Genomic DNA, 15019 nt, shown 5'->3' on the forward strand with positions numbered 1-15019 from the left:
GCTCTATTAAATAATCTCCAGTTTTGGCTTCTTCTTCTTCTTCCTCATGCTCTATTAAATCATCTCCAGTTTTGGCTTCTTCTTCTTCCTCCTCATGCTCTACCAAATCATCCTCAGTTTTGGCTTCTTCTTCTTCCTCATGCTCTATTAAATAATCTCCCGTTTTGGCTTCTTCTTCTTCCTCCTCATGTTCTACCAAATCATCCTCGGTTTTGGCCTCCTCTTCTTCCTCTTCATGTTCTACCAAATCATCTCCAGTTTTGGCCTCTTCTTCCTCCTCCTCATGTTCTACCAAATAATCTCCAGTTTTGGCTTCTTCTTCTTCCTCCTCATGTTCTGCCAAATCATCTCCAGTTTTGGCCTCTTCTTCTTCCTCTTCATGTTCTACCAAATCATCTCCAGTTTTGGCCTCTTCTTCCTCCTCCTCATGTTCTACCAAATAATCTCCAGTTTTGGCTTCTTCTTCTTCCTCCTCATGTTCTGCCAAATCATCTTCAGTTTTGGCCTCTTCTTCTTCCTCATGTTTTGCCAAACCATCTTCAGTTTTGGCTTCTTCCTCTTCTTCCTCCTCATGTTCTGCCAAATCATCTTCAGTTTTGGACTCTTCTTCTTCCTCTTCATGTTCTGCCAAATCATCTTCAGTTTTGGCCTCTTCTTCTTCCTCATGTTTTGCCAAATCATCTTCAGTTTTGGCTTCTTCCTCTTCTTCCTCCTCATGTTCTGCCAAATCATCTTCAGTTTTGGACTCTTCTTCTTCCTCATGTTTTGCCAAATCATCTTCAGTTTTGGCTTCTTCCTCTTCTTCCTCCTCATGTTCTACCAAATCATCTTCAGTTTTGGCTTCTTCCTCTTCTTCCTCCTCATGTTCTGCCAAATCATCTTCAGTTTTGGCCTCTTCTTCTTCCTCATGTTTTGCCAAACCATCTTCAGTTTTGGCTTCTTCCTCTTCTTCCTCCTCATGTTTTGCCAAATCATCTTCAGTTTTGGACTCTTCTTCTTCCTCATGTTTTGCCAAATCATCTTCAGTTTTGGCTTCTTCCTCTTCTTCCTCCTCATGTTCTGCCAAATCATCTTCAGTTTTGGACTCTTCTTCTTCCTCTTCATGTTCTACCAAATCATCTCCAGTTTTGGACTCTTCTTCTTCCTCTTCATGTTCTGCCAAATCATCTTCAGTTTTGGCCTCTTCTTCTTCCTCATGTTTTGCCAAATCATCTTCAGTTTTGGCTTCTTCCTCTTCTTCCTCCTCATGTTCTGCCAAATCATCTTCAGTTTTGGACTCTTCTTCTTCCTCATGTTTTGCCAAATCATCTTCAGTTTTGGCTTCTTCCTCTTCTTCCTCCTCATGTTCTACCAAATCATCTTCAGTTTTGGCTTCTTCCTCTTCTTCCTCCTCATGTTCTGCCAAATCATCTTCAGTTTTGGCCTCTTCTTCTTCCTCATGTTTTGCCAAACCATCTTCAGTTTTGGCTTCTTCCTCTTCTTCCTCCTCATGTTTTGCCAAATCATCTTCAGTTTTGGACTCTTCTTCTTCCTCTTCATGTTCTACCAAATCATCTCCAGTTTTGGACTCTTCTTCTTCCTCTTCATGTTCTGCCAAATCATCTTCAGTTTTGGCCTCTTCTTCTTCCTCATGTTTTGCCAAATCATCTTCAGTTTTGGCTTCTTCCTCTTCTTCCTCCTCATGTTCTGCCAAATCATCTTCAGTTTTGGACTCTTCTTCTTCCTCATGTTTTGCCAAATCATCTTCAGTTTTGGCTTCTTCCTCTTCTTCCTCCTCATGTTCTGCCAAATCATCTTCAGTTTTGGCCTCTTCTTCTTCCTCATGTTTTGCCAAATCATCTTCAGTTTTGGCTTCTTCCTCTTCTTCCTCCTCATGTTCTACCAAATCATCTTCAGTTTTGGCTTCTTCTTCTTCCTCATGTTTTGCCAAATCATCTTCAGTTTTGGCTTCTTCCTCTTCTTCCTCCTCATGTTCTGCCAAATCATCTCCAGTTTTGGACTCTTCTTCTTCCTCTTCATGTTCTACCAAATCATCTTCAGTTTTGGCCTCTTCTTCTTCCTCATGTTTTGCCAAATCATCTTCAGTTTTGGCTTCTTCCTCTTCTTCCTCCTCATGTTCTGCCAAATCATCTTCAGTTTTGGACTCTTCTTCCTCCTCCTCATGTTCTACCAAATCATCTTCAGTTTTGGCTTCTTCTTCTTCCTCATGTTTTGCCAAATCATCTCCAGTTTTGGCCTCTTCTTCTACCTCCTCATGTTCTACTGAAGCATCGTCAGTTCTGGCCTGGCCAAAAATGTCTTCAGTTTTTGTTTTCTCATGTTTATCCACAATAGTTTCTTCAGTGTTGCTCTCCTCATCATCTTCTACCAAAATGTCTTTGGTTTTGGTCTCCTGCACCTCTTCATCTTCTACCACCCCTTCTGCTAACTGTATCACTTCATCATTTACAATTATTGCAAATTCATCTGTCTTTGTGTCTCTCTTTTCTTGGTCTTCACCTCTACCATCACCTCCTCCTTCTTCTATCACCTCTTTATTCTCTTTTTCTTTTATTAATTGTTCTGCATTATCCTTTATTTGAACTTCGTCATCATCACCCTCTCCAGTTTCCTCTTCCTCCTCCTTGGTGTCATCATCAAGCTTTTCCTCCTCCTCCTTCAGTGATGGTCTCAGTTCTGGTTCTTCAATGTGTCTCGCTAGTGATGTGATAGCAATAAATTTAGTGTCTGTTTTTAACTTAATGAATGTGACTTAAAAAAAAGAAAGAAACAAAAATCATGTGAATACCATCATCTTCCTCTGTCACATCTGCTTCAGTCGGTGCCATCTCGGAGTCTTCTTTTATCTCTGCAGCAGGAGCAGCTTCATCTTTGGCAGCACGCATGATCTCTGTAACTGTATTATGAACCTTGTCATCCCTCTTATGTGATCTTCATTTCTTTATAGGGTGATTTTAATGGTGCAAAATCATAGCAACATTACAGCATGATATACACCACAGATTGCAGTTAGTGGATTTTTAAAATTGCTTCATAAATTGAAGCAGGAATTATTTTATATCTCGTTTCTTTTCTATTTAGCTTCTTTTAAAGTGTTTTTTAAATGCCTTGTAACTTCCTGAAGTAGCTGGTACAAACTGCAGCTGAACTATATGTTTAGCCACTCATTACAGCAGAGTACTTGATCAAATTAGGATCAAATAGTTTACATAAAACCACAGGACCAAAGGAACATGATGTATCAAAACTGGCTACAAAGGTAAATACAGTGTAAAAGTATTGTGAATGCTATCTTTGCAACATGTGGTGTGTTTAATAGTTACATGCGCAGGTAAAAAGTATACAAAAACACATGTAATCCAGTCCGGACAATACAAGTATATACATATGACAACAGTGTAAATGGTCAAAAACAGGAGGCAACCAGTCAGTGGCACAAAAAATGCGAGAAAGAGCAACAAAGGAATGCAAGTCTGAAGGACACACATGGTCATGCACAATGTTACACAGAAAAACATGATGACTGAGTCAAGACATATCACTGCGAAGTTCTGTAAAATATTACAACAAATGGTCAGTGTGACAAAGAAAGGGAGGAATGAAGTAAACCAATCCATAACAATGTAGCAGCTTAATGACAATTAGAATAACAGAATGAAGAACAGATAAGATGCATGTTTGTCCATGCTATAATGTAATATGTACAAATCGAGTATTTTTCAAACACAGTGGCACACAGTTTCATAGATCTTCAGGGTTACACTGAACAGTGAGGCATACCATGAGGCAGACTTGAAAACAGATTGAATAATGTCCCATGAAAAACACAAGTCTGTACAAACATGCAAGAAACAAACAAAAAAAACAAAAATCCAAAAATCTATGCAGTCTAGTTGCTTGCAACACACATTGCGCATGTTTAAAAGCACATTTTAAATGTCTTTAACGAAGATATTTTCTTACCTTTTTCAAATGGAGGCAGAAATTTCCCTGTATTAACACATGGAAAAAGACACTTAGCTTCTTTTTTTAAATGTAATATTTCCTTTTCTGTATTATTGCAATGGAAAACAGAAGAAATGCTGTCATTACCTTTCCTTCTTACTAAATTGATATCAGATGGGGAAGGTACAGCTTCATCTAAAAGAAACAAAGACGTTTTGTGAAAACCTGCCAATCATAAATGTTTATTTAATCAAATTTTTAATCAGAATTAAAGCAGAAACCTTTTTCTGTTACTACATTTACACCTGGGGTGGTGACAGGTTCCCCTGAAACATAGAAAATATTTAGCAGATAGATTTTTAATATTTCCTAATTAATAGTACTGAACATCTAATACTAATAGCCATACCCTGATCACCAACAATCATGCTTGACATGTAAGCTAAGAGCAAATCCTTCTTGTCTGTGAGCTCTGACACAGCATCTTCAACAACTTTCATTGGGTCAATGGACACTTCAGGCATGATTCCTGAAAATGAAAAACACCAGACAGTGAATAAAAGCTGCTTTGTCTTTATTTAGAAAATCAGCTTAGCTGCCGTAAGGATAAGATGTAACCAATTTTCTGATAATGACGTAGGCTAAAACAGACCTTGTTCACCAATCAGTGTTGAGGAGATGTAGCTCGCAAGCAGGTTTGTCTGCTCTTTGGTGATTTCTACTGCTGACTTAAAAACTGACACGGGGCTAAATCCCAAGGAATGCTGGATATCTAACCAACAGAGAAAATAAAACAATCCCTCGTGAAGTCTGGGAAACCTGCAGTGTGTGCATTGTATCAGGCGATGTCTTGGCAGACTGTGTACCTTTTAGCGTGTCCAGTATGACATCCAAGACTGCGCAGAGCACGCCCTGGATGTAGCCAAATAGTCCACTCACAAAGTCATTAGTAACACTGAAGGCATTTCTGCCAATAACCACGGGGTCAATGAAGCTAATGTCAGTGGTTCCTGAGGACAACACACACTGAGGTCAAAGGCGCAGTAAAGTACTTCATTAAACATACATGTACTTGACAGTTACACAGACATTAGAAAAATGTGTTTAAGGCCAACATTTTACTTATAAAAGCATGCATTGTCAAAGTTAGATAAGTTATATAAGTTATATAAGTTTTTGTTTAGTGGACAACATCCATAACAAGCTAAAAAGAGTTACTGTTGATCTAAAAATACATTCCTAATAAAGTCTGTAAAATGCATAAGCAGTATATACAGAATATAAGATGTACTGTAAATATTAAGCCACAAACATCACAAATGAGACAATATGGAGGCACTGAATACCTTTGAATACATCCAGTATCATGTCTACGATGGCACAGAGCACGTCCTGGATGTAGCCAAATATTCCACTCACTGTGTCATTTGTGACGTGGAATATATTTCTTCCTATTACCACAGGGTCCATGAAGGTAATGTCGACGGTTCCTGAGAAACACAAACAGGAAATGAATACAGACAGAAAGTACGCAAAGCAAACTCTCTAAATTGTGTTAGACAGATATTCTTTTATGTCGTTTTTAAGAGGTTATGGGTTAAACGAGAGAGCGCAAATACCTTTCACTACATTCAGTGTAGTGTCCAGTATGGAACAGAGCACATCCTGGATGTAGCTCGCCACTCCACACATGAACTCATTAGTAGCATTAAAGACACCTCTTCCTATCATTACAGGGTCAATATAGCCAAGATCAGTTTTTCCTGAATGGAAAAGAAATAGAAAAATAAGTGCATTTGTAAGTACATTCTGCATTAATTAATTAATGTTACAAACCAGCGAGGGAGTTAAAGTTTAGTTCAAGTATTTTAAAAAAGACAGATTTATTCATTCATTAACTGTATGTGAAACAAGAGAAAAATAGTCTTGAGTCAGAAAAAAGGATTCAAGTATAAATTACATACCTTTTTTAATATCTTCTATGGTTTCCAGTGATGTATGCACAACAGCACACAGTGTGTCCGTGAAGGAACCCAGTGCTCCACCTATGAAGTCATTCGTTGAATGGAAAGCTTGTCTACCAATGACCACAGGGTCAATGTAGCTGAGGTAGAAGTTCCCTGTGGTTTCAGAAGATTATTCTGTACTTATTAAGCAGTCTTTGTTTTTGTTTTTTTGCTTGTGTTGGTAGGAGTGAGTGGTCATACCTTCTTCATCTGACAAATATCGAACAAACCCATCTTTTGCTTCTGATATTTCCTCGGCTGCGTATCTGGCAGCTGACATGGGATCACTTAAATCCGGTGCGCATTCTGCAAAAGTACAGCAAGTCATGCATTAGAGAGCTTACACAAATAAAAACTGTGCCAAGATAAATTCCCCACTACCTTGAAACTTATTGAGCAGACTGGATAACTCATCAGTGGCGTCGTTCACGGCCTGGACAGGGTCCGTTATGATCTGCTGGATGTCTAACGATGATAGCAAACATGTTGGTCAGATTCTGCATAACTGATGGCTTAAAAGACTTGGGGACATACAGTTTTAGATTTTGTGGCTTACCGGGGACTGCTTTGTATTCAACAAAGTCAAACATCACCACACCTACAACCAGCCAGGACAGGAGAGCAGCAAGGGCAATCAGCAGCTCAACAGACATTTTCACCTTGTTGAGCAGCCCCAGACCTTTGGATCTGAGAGAGCTCGTCTGTGGCGCTGTTGCTCCGTCACTGGACCCAGTAGCTGCAGCGTGGGAGGCTGATTTGGCTACTATATGTGGAAGACATAAAGAGACAAAAGTTAGTCTGACAAATTCTTTCTGCTTTTGTTCTTGTGCTTGTAATGTTTGATATTCTTGCACTGCTAAAGTAACCACAAGGGTTTCAGTTCTTTATAAATATCCACTGCAGCTCATGTGCAAAACCTATATGGATCAGAACTGATAAAACAATTAAATGTCTGCTTGTATACATATTTATTGTTGTCTATAATGAGTGATTGGTAGCAAGAACATGCACACTTGCATAGTTTGTCCACCAGAGGGAACTGACATTACACTTTTAGCTGTGAAATCTCTGTATGTCTCCTAACAACAGTGAAAGTGTTTCTCCATGTTTTGTTCCTCTGTTACAAAGTGTGCAAACTATGTATGTTTTAACAGATCTGTCAATTGTTGTGTAAGTCTTTTTCGGTCATATTATCGCCTTCTTTCAGTAATTTCACTATCGTAACAATGATTTTGCCCTGGCTTCAAAATAAAAACCCATTTTCTTAAACCTCTCAAGTCTTATCATCTACACAATGAAGACAAACCCTGACAGGAAGACATTTTGTGTACAAATAGTGCGTTATTAGTTGTATATATATATATATATATGTATATATATATATATATATATATATACATATATAATTTTTCATCTTTACTATGACCCTATACTGTCTCTTTATTTCCTTATTATTTATATTAATCAGAAATGTTAAACGTCATCAGAAAAGTCATCGTGTGATAGGGCACTCCAATTTTAGCAGTGACATTTTCCAAATGTACTGACACACTTTAGACTGGCTTAGCACAGTGAAAAATGCCCAAGGCAGCATTTAGTAACAGTGTTATCGTCATTAAATGCTGTGCACAGAGTGTAAGATTATCTGTACTGATTTACTGTAATGTCAGGCGTCAGGGAGACCTTCACACAAGGTCCAAGTTGAATGAACTCTGAAAATGTTCGATGCATGACGACTTGCTTCCAGCGTGTAGGACACGGGGAAAAAAACCTCTCAAACTCAACTCTTCAATCAACAGCATCGTTTACAGCTGTGCAATTTTTCTAAGTAACCATCGTGTTATTGCATTTTTTGTGAAAACACAACAAGTTCACTCGCTGTTAAAAAAAAACCCAAACCCAAAAACATTCGATCTTAAAATGTGCTTTTTAAAACTGGTGATAACTGAAGTAATAACATTAAGTAATTATGAGCATTGGCTTTGTTTACAGAGTATCCAATATGCACTATACACTTCATAAGAAGAGACTATGTGCTGGAGCGCATTATAAAGCTTTACAGGTTATTTATTGTTATCAGCTTTCTACAGTGCTTTTGATGCCTTTAAAATAACCGCTAACGATTCAAAGAGTAGCACAAAGGCATACAGAATAGGGAACACTTGTCTAAACTTGCTGACTGCAATAAGAAACTGTACATATATAAGTGAAAAGCAGGTCTACAGTGTCACAAGGAAATGCTCTTTATAGACACCGGTGGATCAGTAGCAGCAGTCTTCTGCATTAATATATCAGACGAAGACGATTTTTTTCCTCCACTAACACCACTTTTGCACATTTAAGCATGATCTAAGATTGTCTTACATTTACACAGTACTGTGAATGCAGGACTTGCAGGTGTTTTTTCACACTTTTATTTATTTATGTATATTCCTTTTGACGTGCTTGAGGTCTACCACCCTGGCTGAGGTCAGCTGCAGCTGCAGTCTGTCACAGGAGAGCAATGCGAATACTCTGGTGACTTGATAGCTTGTATTTATAGCAACCAACTTTCAACACATCATCGTCAGAGGACACAACTTATCAAAACACTGCCGTTTATTTGTTATGCAGAATTTATTACTGTGGATTTTTGCGCTGTAGTAAACGTTTTATTTGAACAGTTGTGCTTGAAGATCCAGGTGTAACAACCCTACCTTCAGCCATTGTGATGTGTAGACTATCTCAGGTAGGATACTTTAAATTGGAGACAAAGCCTCCTCATGAAGAATTAACTGGTGACGGCTCCAGTAAATCCAGTTTGAATCCACTTTTTCAGGAAAAAAAAAAAGCGTCCCAGGTAGTAAATTATTCCATTGTCACTTGGACCATCACAGCCTTGTCTTCTTACCCATAACATCCACAGGTGGAACTTGTCCAAGGTTTTAAAAAGTGGAAAATGGAAAATTAAGCATGAATTGAAAGCTTACATATGTTGGGGAATTTGGAGCTGCCTGTGAGGCAGCATTAAAAAGGGGGGTCTGGGGACAGTGGGGCAAAGTAAAGCGACACAGGGGAAGAATCAGCCAAGCTAAGCACAGGGCTGGGCAGGGTGAGGGGAAATGCACAATATCTCACCCAGTGTTTCTGGGGGCTCACATGGGTATAGGCCAGTGCAGAGAGCAGGAAGGCTGCAAGGTAACTCTATCCCCCCAGAAAATACAGGTTATTCTTAGCTGGAGCTCTGCTCACCAGCCGCTCTGGCAGACCTTTTTTGGACGTTCAAGGGTGTGCAAGATCAGCTGGCTGAATTGAGCACCCCTACTGGCTGCTGCAGTACTCTGTCCACTAAAAACAAATCACAGGCCCACGATTAATGGCAATTCAGATGAGTTAGGTTAAAACAGCTTCTTTTGAGTAATTTCAGAACTAGTGCTAGTCGATAAAAAAAAACTCCATAAAAAGGTCCATAAGTGCATGTTTTTCTGCAAGAGGTCATTAATAGGAATCATGGATAAATGTAGCCTGATCCTGGTTTGACAAAAGTTAACAGGAGCCAAAACTGCAACTGCTTATGGAAAAGGATTAGGGCCATCGAAAGAAAAAAGAAGTCAGAATTGGGTTTTTTTCCCCCCGGTGGCCCAAATCTTTTCCATAACTGCTTCTTCCAGTTGTTCAGGTTTTTATTTTAATACCTGCAACGTGGGATCCATGGTTTGTGTCTCCAAGGCAACAGAGCTTAAAGTTCATTTCTTATGTAAAATTCCTATTTCCAGTATTGGTTTTGTTCACATGAACATACTAAATTAATCATCGGTAGTTAATTAAATTCAGTGGTCACTGCTAGCATTGACATTTTGTATAAAATACTGACAAAATGATTGATATGACTTTCAGTATGTTTTCCATCTGAGAAAAAAACACCACAATGAAAATCCCACTGACATTGGACATCTGAAAAACCTGAGTAGCAGCTAAAGTGATGGTGGGTGACTGATTTGCACCCCAAAGTTCTGGATAAAGTCTGTTCTGTTTTATTCAAATATATTTTAGATTGGTCGGTTTGGCCAGTCTTAATATAATTTCATTAAAGTTAGATAGTTTCACACAGTAAAAAGAGCAATCCAATCCAAACAACAACAAAAAGGCCACCCTCTTAATCCTGATGCTAAACTAAGAACATTGCTTTCATGATAAACACAACCATGAAAATATTAAAAATAATAGCAACAAAAGCACTGTGTATAACAGTATAACACTGTGATTAGCAAACACTGCTGTGGAGTGAATAATGAGAAGGGGGGGGGGATGCTGCAAAGAGAGAGAAGGTAATCTGGACAAGTATGTGGGTGACCCACAGGCCAATGGAAACCCAGATGAAGATCCAAGAAAGTCTCCCACAGGCCAATACCTCCAAAAGGTGAGATCTGTGCTAATAAGCCACACCATTGGTAGGAATGCCATTCAGAGTTATTATATAATATATTCTGCGTATGTTTACATAGTAAATGTACCAGACAAATGTGTCTAAATACATGGAAAAAACTTTATTGAGTCATCTGAAAAACAGCACTTAACATAAAATAGAACTTGGAACATGAGCTTATATCTCAACTTAAACTGGATCAAACTGTGGATTTGTAAAATAAACTTACTGCAAAATGTAGCTTTTAAAGCAGAAACATTAAACCCAGACACATGCCCGAACACCAGTTTGTTTGTTTACAGTGTAGCTGCGTCGCTCATGGTAACAGGCCTGATGAATAGGCTGAGCTCCACAGGTACAGGAGGAGCCACATATCTCTCCTCCCTCAGCAGTCGCAGTAACAAATCCTCAGTGTCCTGCGGCCAGCGGTACACGCGAGTATTCTGGAGCCAGCTTGGGACATGTTTCTGTCAAGAGTTTCCACAATTTTAAAAAAATATACATATAATAGAGATAAGATTAATACAAAGGGATAAATATGGGAAATGTTTTCTGACCTGGGATGCACAAAGGAAGAGAACCGGGATGAATCTAAAATTCAAGCTCCCCTGCTGGATGAACTCATTCTGCATCTGGCAAAATTAAATATACAATAAAATACTCTAATTTACCTGTCAGCATTATTGCATAATATTTATGCAAAGAAATATGACATTATTTTTTGTTTTCATAAACATTAATAAACAATAAAGGAATGAAGAACTTAATCATGAAACTTACTGTTAAGAAAAAATGAATAAATGTTTTTTACATACTGAACACTTCTAAATAACAATACTGTGGAAAAAGTCTGGAGTCAGCTCCATTTATTTATATTTTGCTAGGATGACTGGAAATTGCTGCAGCAATTCATTGAAACGTGAAAACATTTTTTTAAAATGTATATAAGGATTATAAATCCTTGAGTAAGAGCAAATACTGCTCATCTGCTATAGATCTGTTTTTTAAGCCTAGTCCTTGTGTTTTGACACAGTGTTTGTAACAAAGTGTCTAAAGATACAATTTAAAATGGTTTCTTTGTTAAGCTCTCTGTCGTGTGTAGACATAACGATGGTTCATCCTTTAAGTTAAATGCATTTTTATGCTTGAATGTCCAAAGAAAAAAGCCATTCAGAAAGCCTGGAGAATTATTGCTCAAGGCCCTCTAAAGAAATTAAATGAAATAATTTAAGGGTGGCTCAAGACTTTTGCGCAGTATCACAACTGTAATATTTTAATAGCATTTTCTAATTCAGTGTAGAATTAACTCCTCTGCTAAAATACAGTATTTGAGTATTTCCTCCATTGCTGATTTATCCTCACCATTGAGTGGATATATCTGGTGTGTAGACCATGGCTGTCAACTGCAGGTCCTTCAATATCTTCCTTGTACTTTGGACTGATGGCGATAATAATAAGGGTTAACGGCTGTTAAAAAAAAAAACAGACAGAAATTTCAGACACTGAATAAAAAGACAGTATTCATACAAAAGTAACTTGAAATAAACACAGATACAGCAAAAACATGGAATATGAAATATTATTTTATCTATTATAGAGGGTAACACACTTGCTGATCTTGATGATGGCTACTTTATTAATCCCAGGGGGAATCTGAGATTCTCCGAGCTCACATAACCACATAACCACATAACTACATAAACACTAACAGAAAGCAGACTGACTATCAAGCTAGAATCATAGTTTAAAAAAAATAAGATAGAAAAACATATGTTACAAGACCTGTGCAAATAATAGTGTAGCCTAGTAAGGAGTATTAAAAAGGTAGACTTGTAGAGATACTTGCAGCAATTTATGGTAACAATATAACTTCGCACACAGTTCTCATAATTACTTACATCTTTAAGGTAACTGTCTGTCCACTTGTTGACGTCCATACATCTAATGGAGCTGTCATATAAGTCAATCTGTGAAATTTAGGTTAGTGCTGTGAGCAAAGTGTTTAATGATATTACAGAATGATAGTGTACACAGGGTGGAAGCTTACAGCCGGTCGAAAACCTTGCTTTGTGAGGAAATCCACAAAGGGGACCATCTCTGAGGACACGTCCGAAGAGTAAGTGATGAAAACGTTTCCTGAGAAGAGGCAAGATAATAAAACCCAAACAATCAGAATCTTAAAGCTTTATGCTCAGTGTCAGCTTAATATAAGCGTACTTGTATTTTCTGCTATACTGTTACATACTAGTTTGGCTGTTGATGCTTCATTTAGTGCAAGTGTTCAAAGCCAAGCTGTGACTTAAAACGTTTCAAAAAAGAAGAAACAGCAGCAAATAAAAATGATCAGATAGGTGAAGTACCTTTATCCTGACTGCCTTTGGTATCAAATTACATTTTGAGAAAATAATTAAGCTACCACTGGGTTTGGGTCACCGATTTCTAAAACTAAACCAAAAAAATGTATATAAAAAATGTGGTCAGCAAAAATATCTTCATCATTATTCTAAGTAACTCATTCCTATATTATAAATTTGAAAAATTAATCAAAAATATAGCCTAAAGCTAGCTTTCTTACAATATTTTGAGCTTGCTTTTTATTTTAAATGTGAATCTATAAAGACAATACAAATAAATATTACTTCAGTTTACCTGCTAAGTAGGTAGTTTCTGCGCTAGCATGAACTGTTTTGGTGACGAAATGTCTCTAAGATACTAATTAATCTGTTCCGTTAACACTTAAACGTGTATTCCTTGTTGCAGAGACAATAAAGTGCCAAAAAAAGTGACTCACGGCACTCATCGGGCAAACGGATGCTCTTCCTTTTCCCCTGTGGATGTGAAGCGGACTCCTCTGCTCCTGCTGAGTGCACATTCAGCATGCTGACCCGTGAAACATCCTCCACAGTGGGAAGTGAGAACTGAGGGATGTTAACTGAGACACTTCCCATGATGTTATTCTTAAAGTGATCATGAAACTGGAGCCTGAAGCAGCAAGAAAGAAAAATATACGAAGACCAACATCTTTCACATAATCTTGCCAATCTTGTGCAATGGCTACTCCTTGGGAGTAGCCATTGCACCTTTATCAATATACCATACATGTAAAAAATGTTGTTTTCTGAATACATCGTCAGCTGTGTTTACCCATTTTGGGGTTGATTCCGAGGTGTCCAGTGCTGGAAAGGAGCAGAGAGGTGACGTGACTGAGGATGGTATCTGTTGAGATTACACAGCCATTCTCCTGCAGAGTATTAAGTTCATAATATGATGAAGGTCCTTGTTTACAGTTTAAACATTTCTATGGGAGTGTCTGTTGAAAGTGTTTCAGTAAAAGCAGTTTTTTCAAAATCAAGAGTAAATCAGCAACATTTTTTCTTCTTTTTTACCTCAAACACAGTAAATACTAATTATTATGCTGACCCTTAAATTCACAACAGGTTTCATTCTAATATTTAAAACTTCTTTTACATTTTTCTGTTTTTTTTCTCTATTTTTCAATTGCTTTACTTTACCTGCATTGTACTTAAAATTACTTACTGCATAAAGTTTGACACCTTTCCTGTAAAGTACTCAGAAGTTAGGCAAGGTTAAGTCATTCCATAATACAGCCACATGCCCCGAAGTACAGCATACTTGCTAGCCCCTTATTCTAGTGTACTTACCTTTAAGTATATGTTGGTAATTTCAAATTAAATACGTTAAAACTCCATTTCATTACAGGGGAACAGTGCTCTTAGTCGCAGGCCACATTATGAAGTGTTACCCTACAGGTGTGTCATAGCTATATGTATTACAAACATACAGAGTATTCACAGCCTCTTTCAAGGTTTCTTTTATCTAATTACACAAATAAAAGAATCACAACAGATCACAGAACTGCTTTCCTTACCGCAGCTATGCACGTCGTGGTGGGGAAGTAAAAAGGGAGTACAGTGTTGCCACTCGTTGTCATCTTTCAGCGGCAAAGGAGCCTCGAGTTCCTCTTCTAAATCACTCTGAGGATGAGCGTCGCATTCATCCTCCCCTCTGAAAATGAATGCTTTAACTAATCAAATGTGTGCTAGTATTTTACTCCCTAAAAGTGTAACATGGTTACCTCGCTGTGTTTCCATTTGCAGGCTCAGTTGTTCCACAACGCTTTGCTCCACATTCCCAGCAGCCGCACTCTCTTTTTGTGCCATTCGGCGTCGCTCCTTGAGAAAAGCAGTCGTCAGAAGACTGATGATGTAGATTCATCCTGGAAGATGTTTCTCTTCCATCTTCTGGTTCTCTGGGTTGGATCATCTCCACATGCTGCATAAAATGAAGTTTCTGCTCGCAAAACTCTTGATTCATTTCTCTGCATCTGTTTGGGCTTCGGTAGAAATAATCTGCATTCATGCAGCATCTCGGTCGATCTATTTCATTTGCTCTTACTCCAGCGTTCATAAGTTGAAAGCTCATAAACATGTCTATGGTTAAGTACCAGAAAGATGCATCACCCTCCTGTTAAAAGTCTGGTTTCAGGACTCCTGTGGATGCACAGACTTGCACTGGAACATACTATATGCAAATATCTCACACCTTTGCGCGTCCAATCAGAGCCAAGAATGCAGTTTGTATGCCTGTGCCAGATTGGACAGGAAAGCCTGCATGAGTAAGGAATTTAGTTGTTTTTAAACTC

The 15019-nt window shown here is 38.2% G+C and overlaps 2 protein-coding genes across 19 annotated transcripts in view; both read right to left on the bottom strand.

Moving 5' to 3' along the window:
* Positions 1-9068, bottom strand: part of LOC146365910 (uncharacterized) — a 34056-nt gene extending 24988 nt beyond the window's left edge. For 14 of the 16 annotated variants that reach the window (XM_084914101.1, XM_084914106.1, XM_084914104.1 and 11 more), the window contains exons 1-13: positions 8648-9068; positions 6508-6714; positions 6333-6416; positions 6153-6257; positions 5910-6065; positions 5565-5708; positions 5292-5435; positions 4812-4955; positions 4598-4717; positions 4355-4474; positions 4227-4271; positions 4093-4140; positions 3964-3990 (exon numbers count right to left, since the gene is read on the bottom strand). In XM_084914101.1, coding sequence (XP_084770227.1) covers positions 3964-3990; positions 4093-4140; positions 4227-4271; positions 4355-4474; positions 4598-4717; positions 4812-4955; positions 5292-5435; positions 5565-5708; positions 5910-6065; positions 6153-6257; positions 6333-6416; positions 6508-6714; positions 8648-8657 — 1354 coding nt within the window. In that variant the 5' untranslated portion in view covers positions 8658-9068. Of the gene's footprint in view, positions 602-1321; positions 1520-2236; positions 2698-2788; positions 2897-3963; positions 3991-4092; positions 4141-4226; positions 4272-4354; positions 4475-4597; positions 4718-4811; positions 4956-5291; positions 5436-5564; positions 5709-5909; positions 6066-6152; positions 6258-6332; positions 6417-6507; positions 6715-8647 lie in introns of all 16 variants that reach the window. The other 2 variants (XM_084914107.1, XM_084914105.1) reach the window with 2 other exon arrangements.
* A 1388-nt stretch (positions 9069-10456) lies between these two features.
* LOC146365912 (E3 ubiquitin ligase TRAF3IP2-like) lies at positions 10457-14998 on the bottom strand. 3 transcript variants are annotated; one of them, XM_084914595.1, is made up of 9 exons: positions 14453-14998; positions 14246-14382; positions 13501-13597; positions 13148-13338; positions 12404-12492; positions 12255-12323; positions 11719-11823; positions 10914-10988; positions 10457-10823 (listed from the first exon to the last, which is right to left on the bottom strand). In XM_084914595.1, the coding sequence occupies exons 1-9, from the start codon at positions 14803-14805 to the stop codon at positions 10653-10655; spliced, it is 1287 nt and encodes a 428-aa protein (XP_084770721.1). In that variant the 5' UTR covers positions 14806-14998; the 3' UTR covers positions 10457-10652. The 3 variants fall into 3 exon arrangements, with proteins under 3 accessions (XP_084770721.1, XP_084770722.1, XP_084770723.1); XM_084914596.1 differs by having other exon boundaries at positions 13501-13532; positions 14453-14564; XM_084914597.1 differs by having other exon boundaries at positions 13501-13532; positions 14246-14546.
* Positions 14999-15019: the final 21 nt, after the last annotated feature.

Source organism: Perissodus microlepis, chromosome 19, assembly GCF_051167445.1.
Source record: "Perissodus microlepis isolate ML-2025 ecotype Zambia chromosome 19, ASM5116744v1, whole genome shotgun sequence".
NCBI lineage: Eukaryota > Metazoa > Chordata > Actinopteri > Cichliformes > Cichlidae > Perissodus > Perissodus microlepis.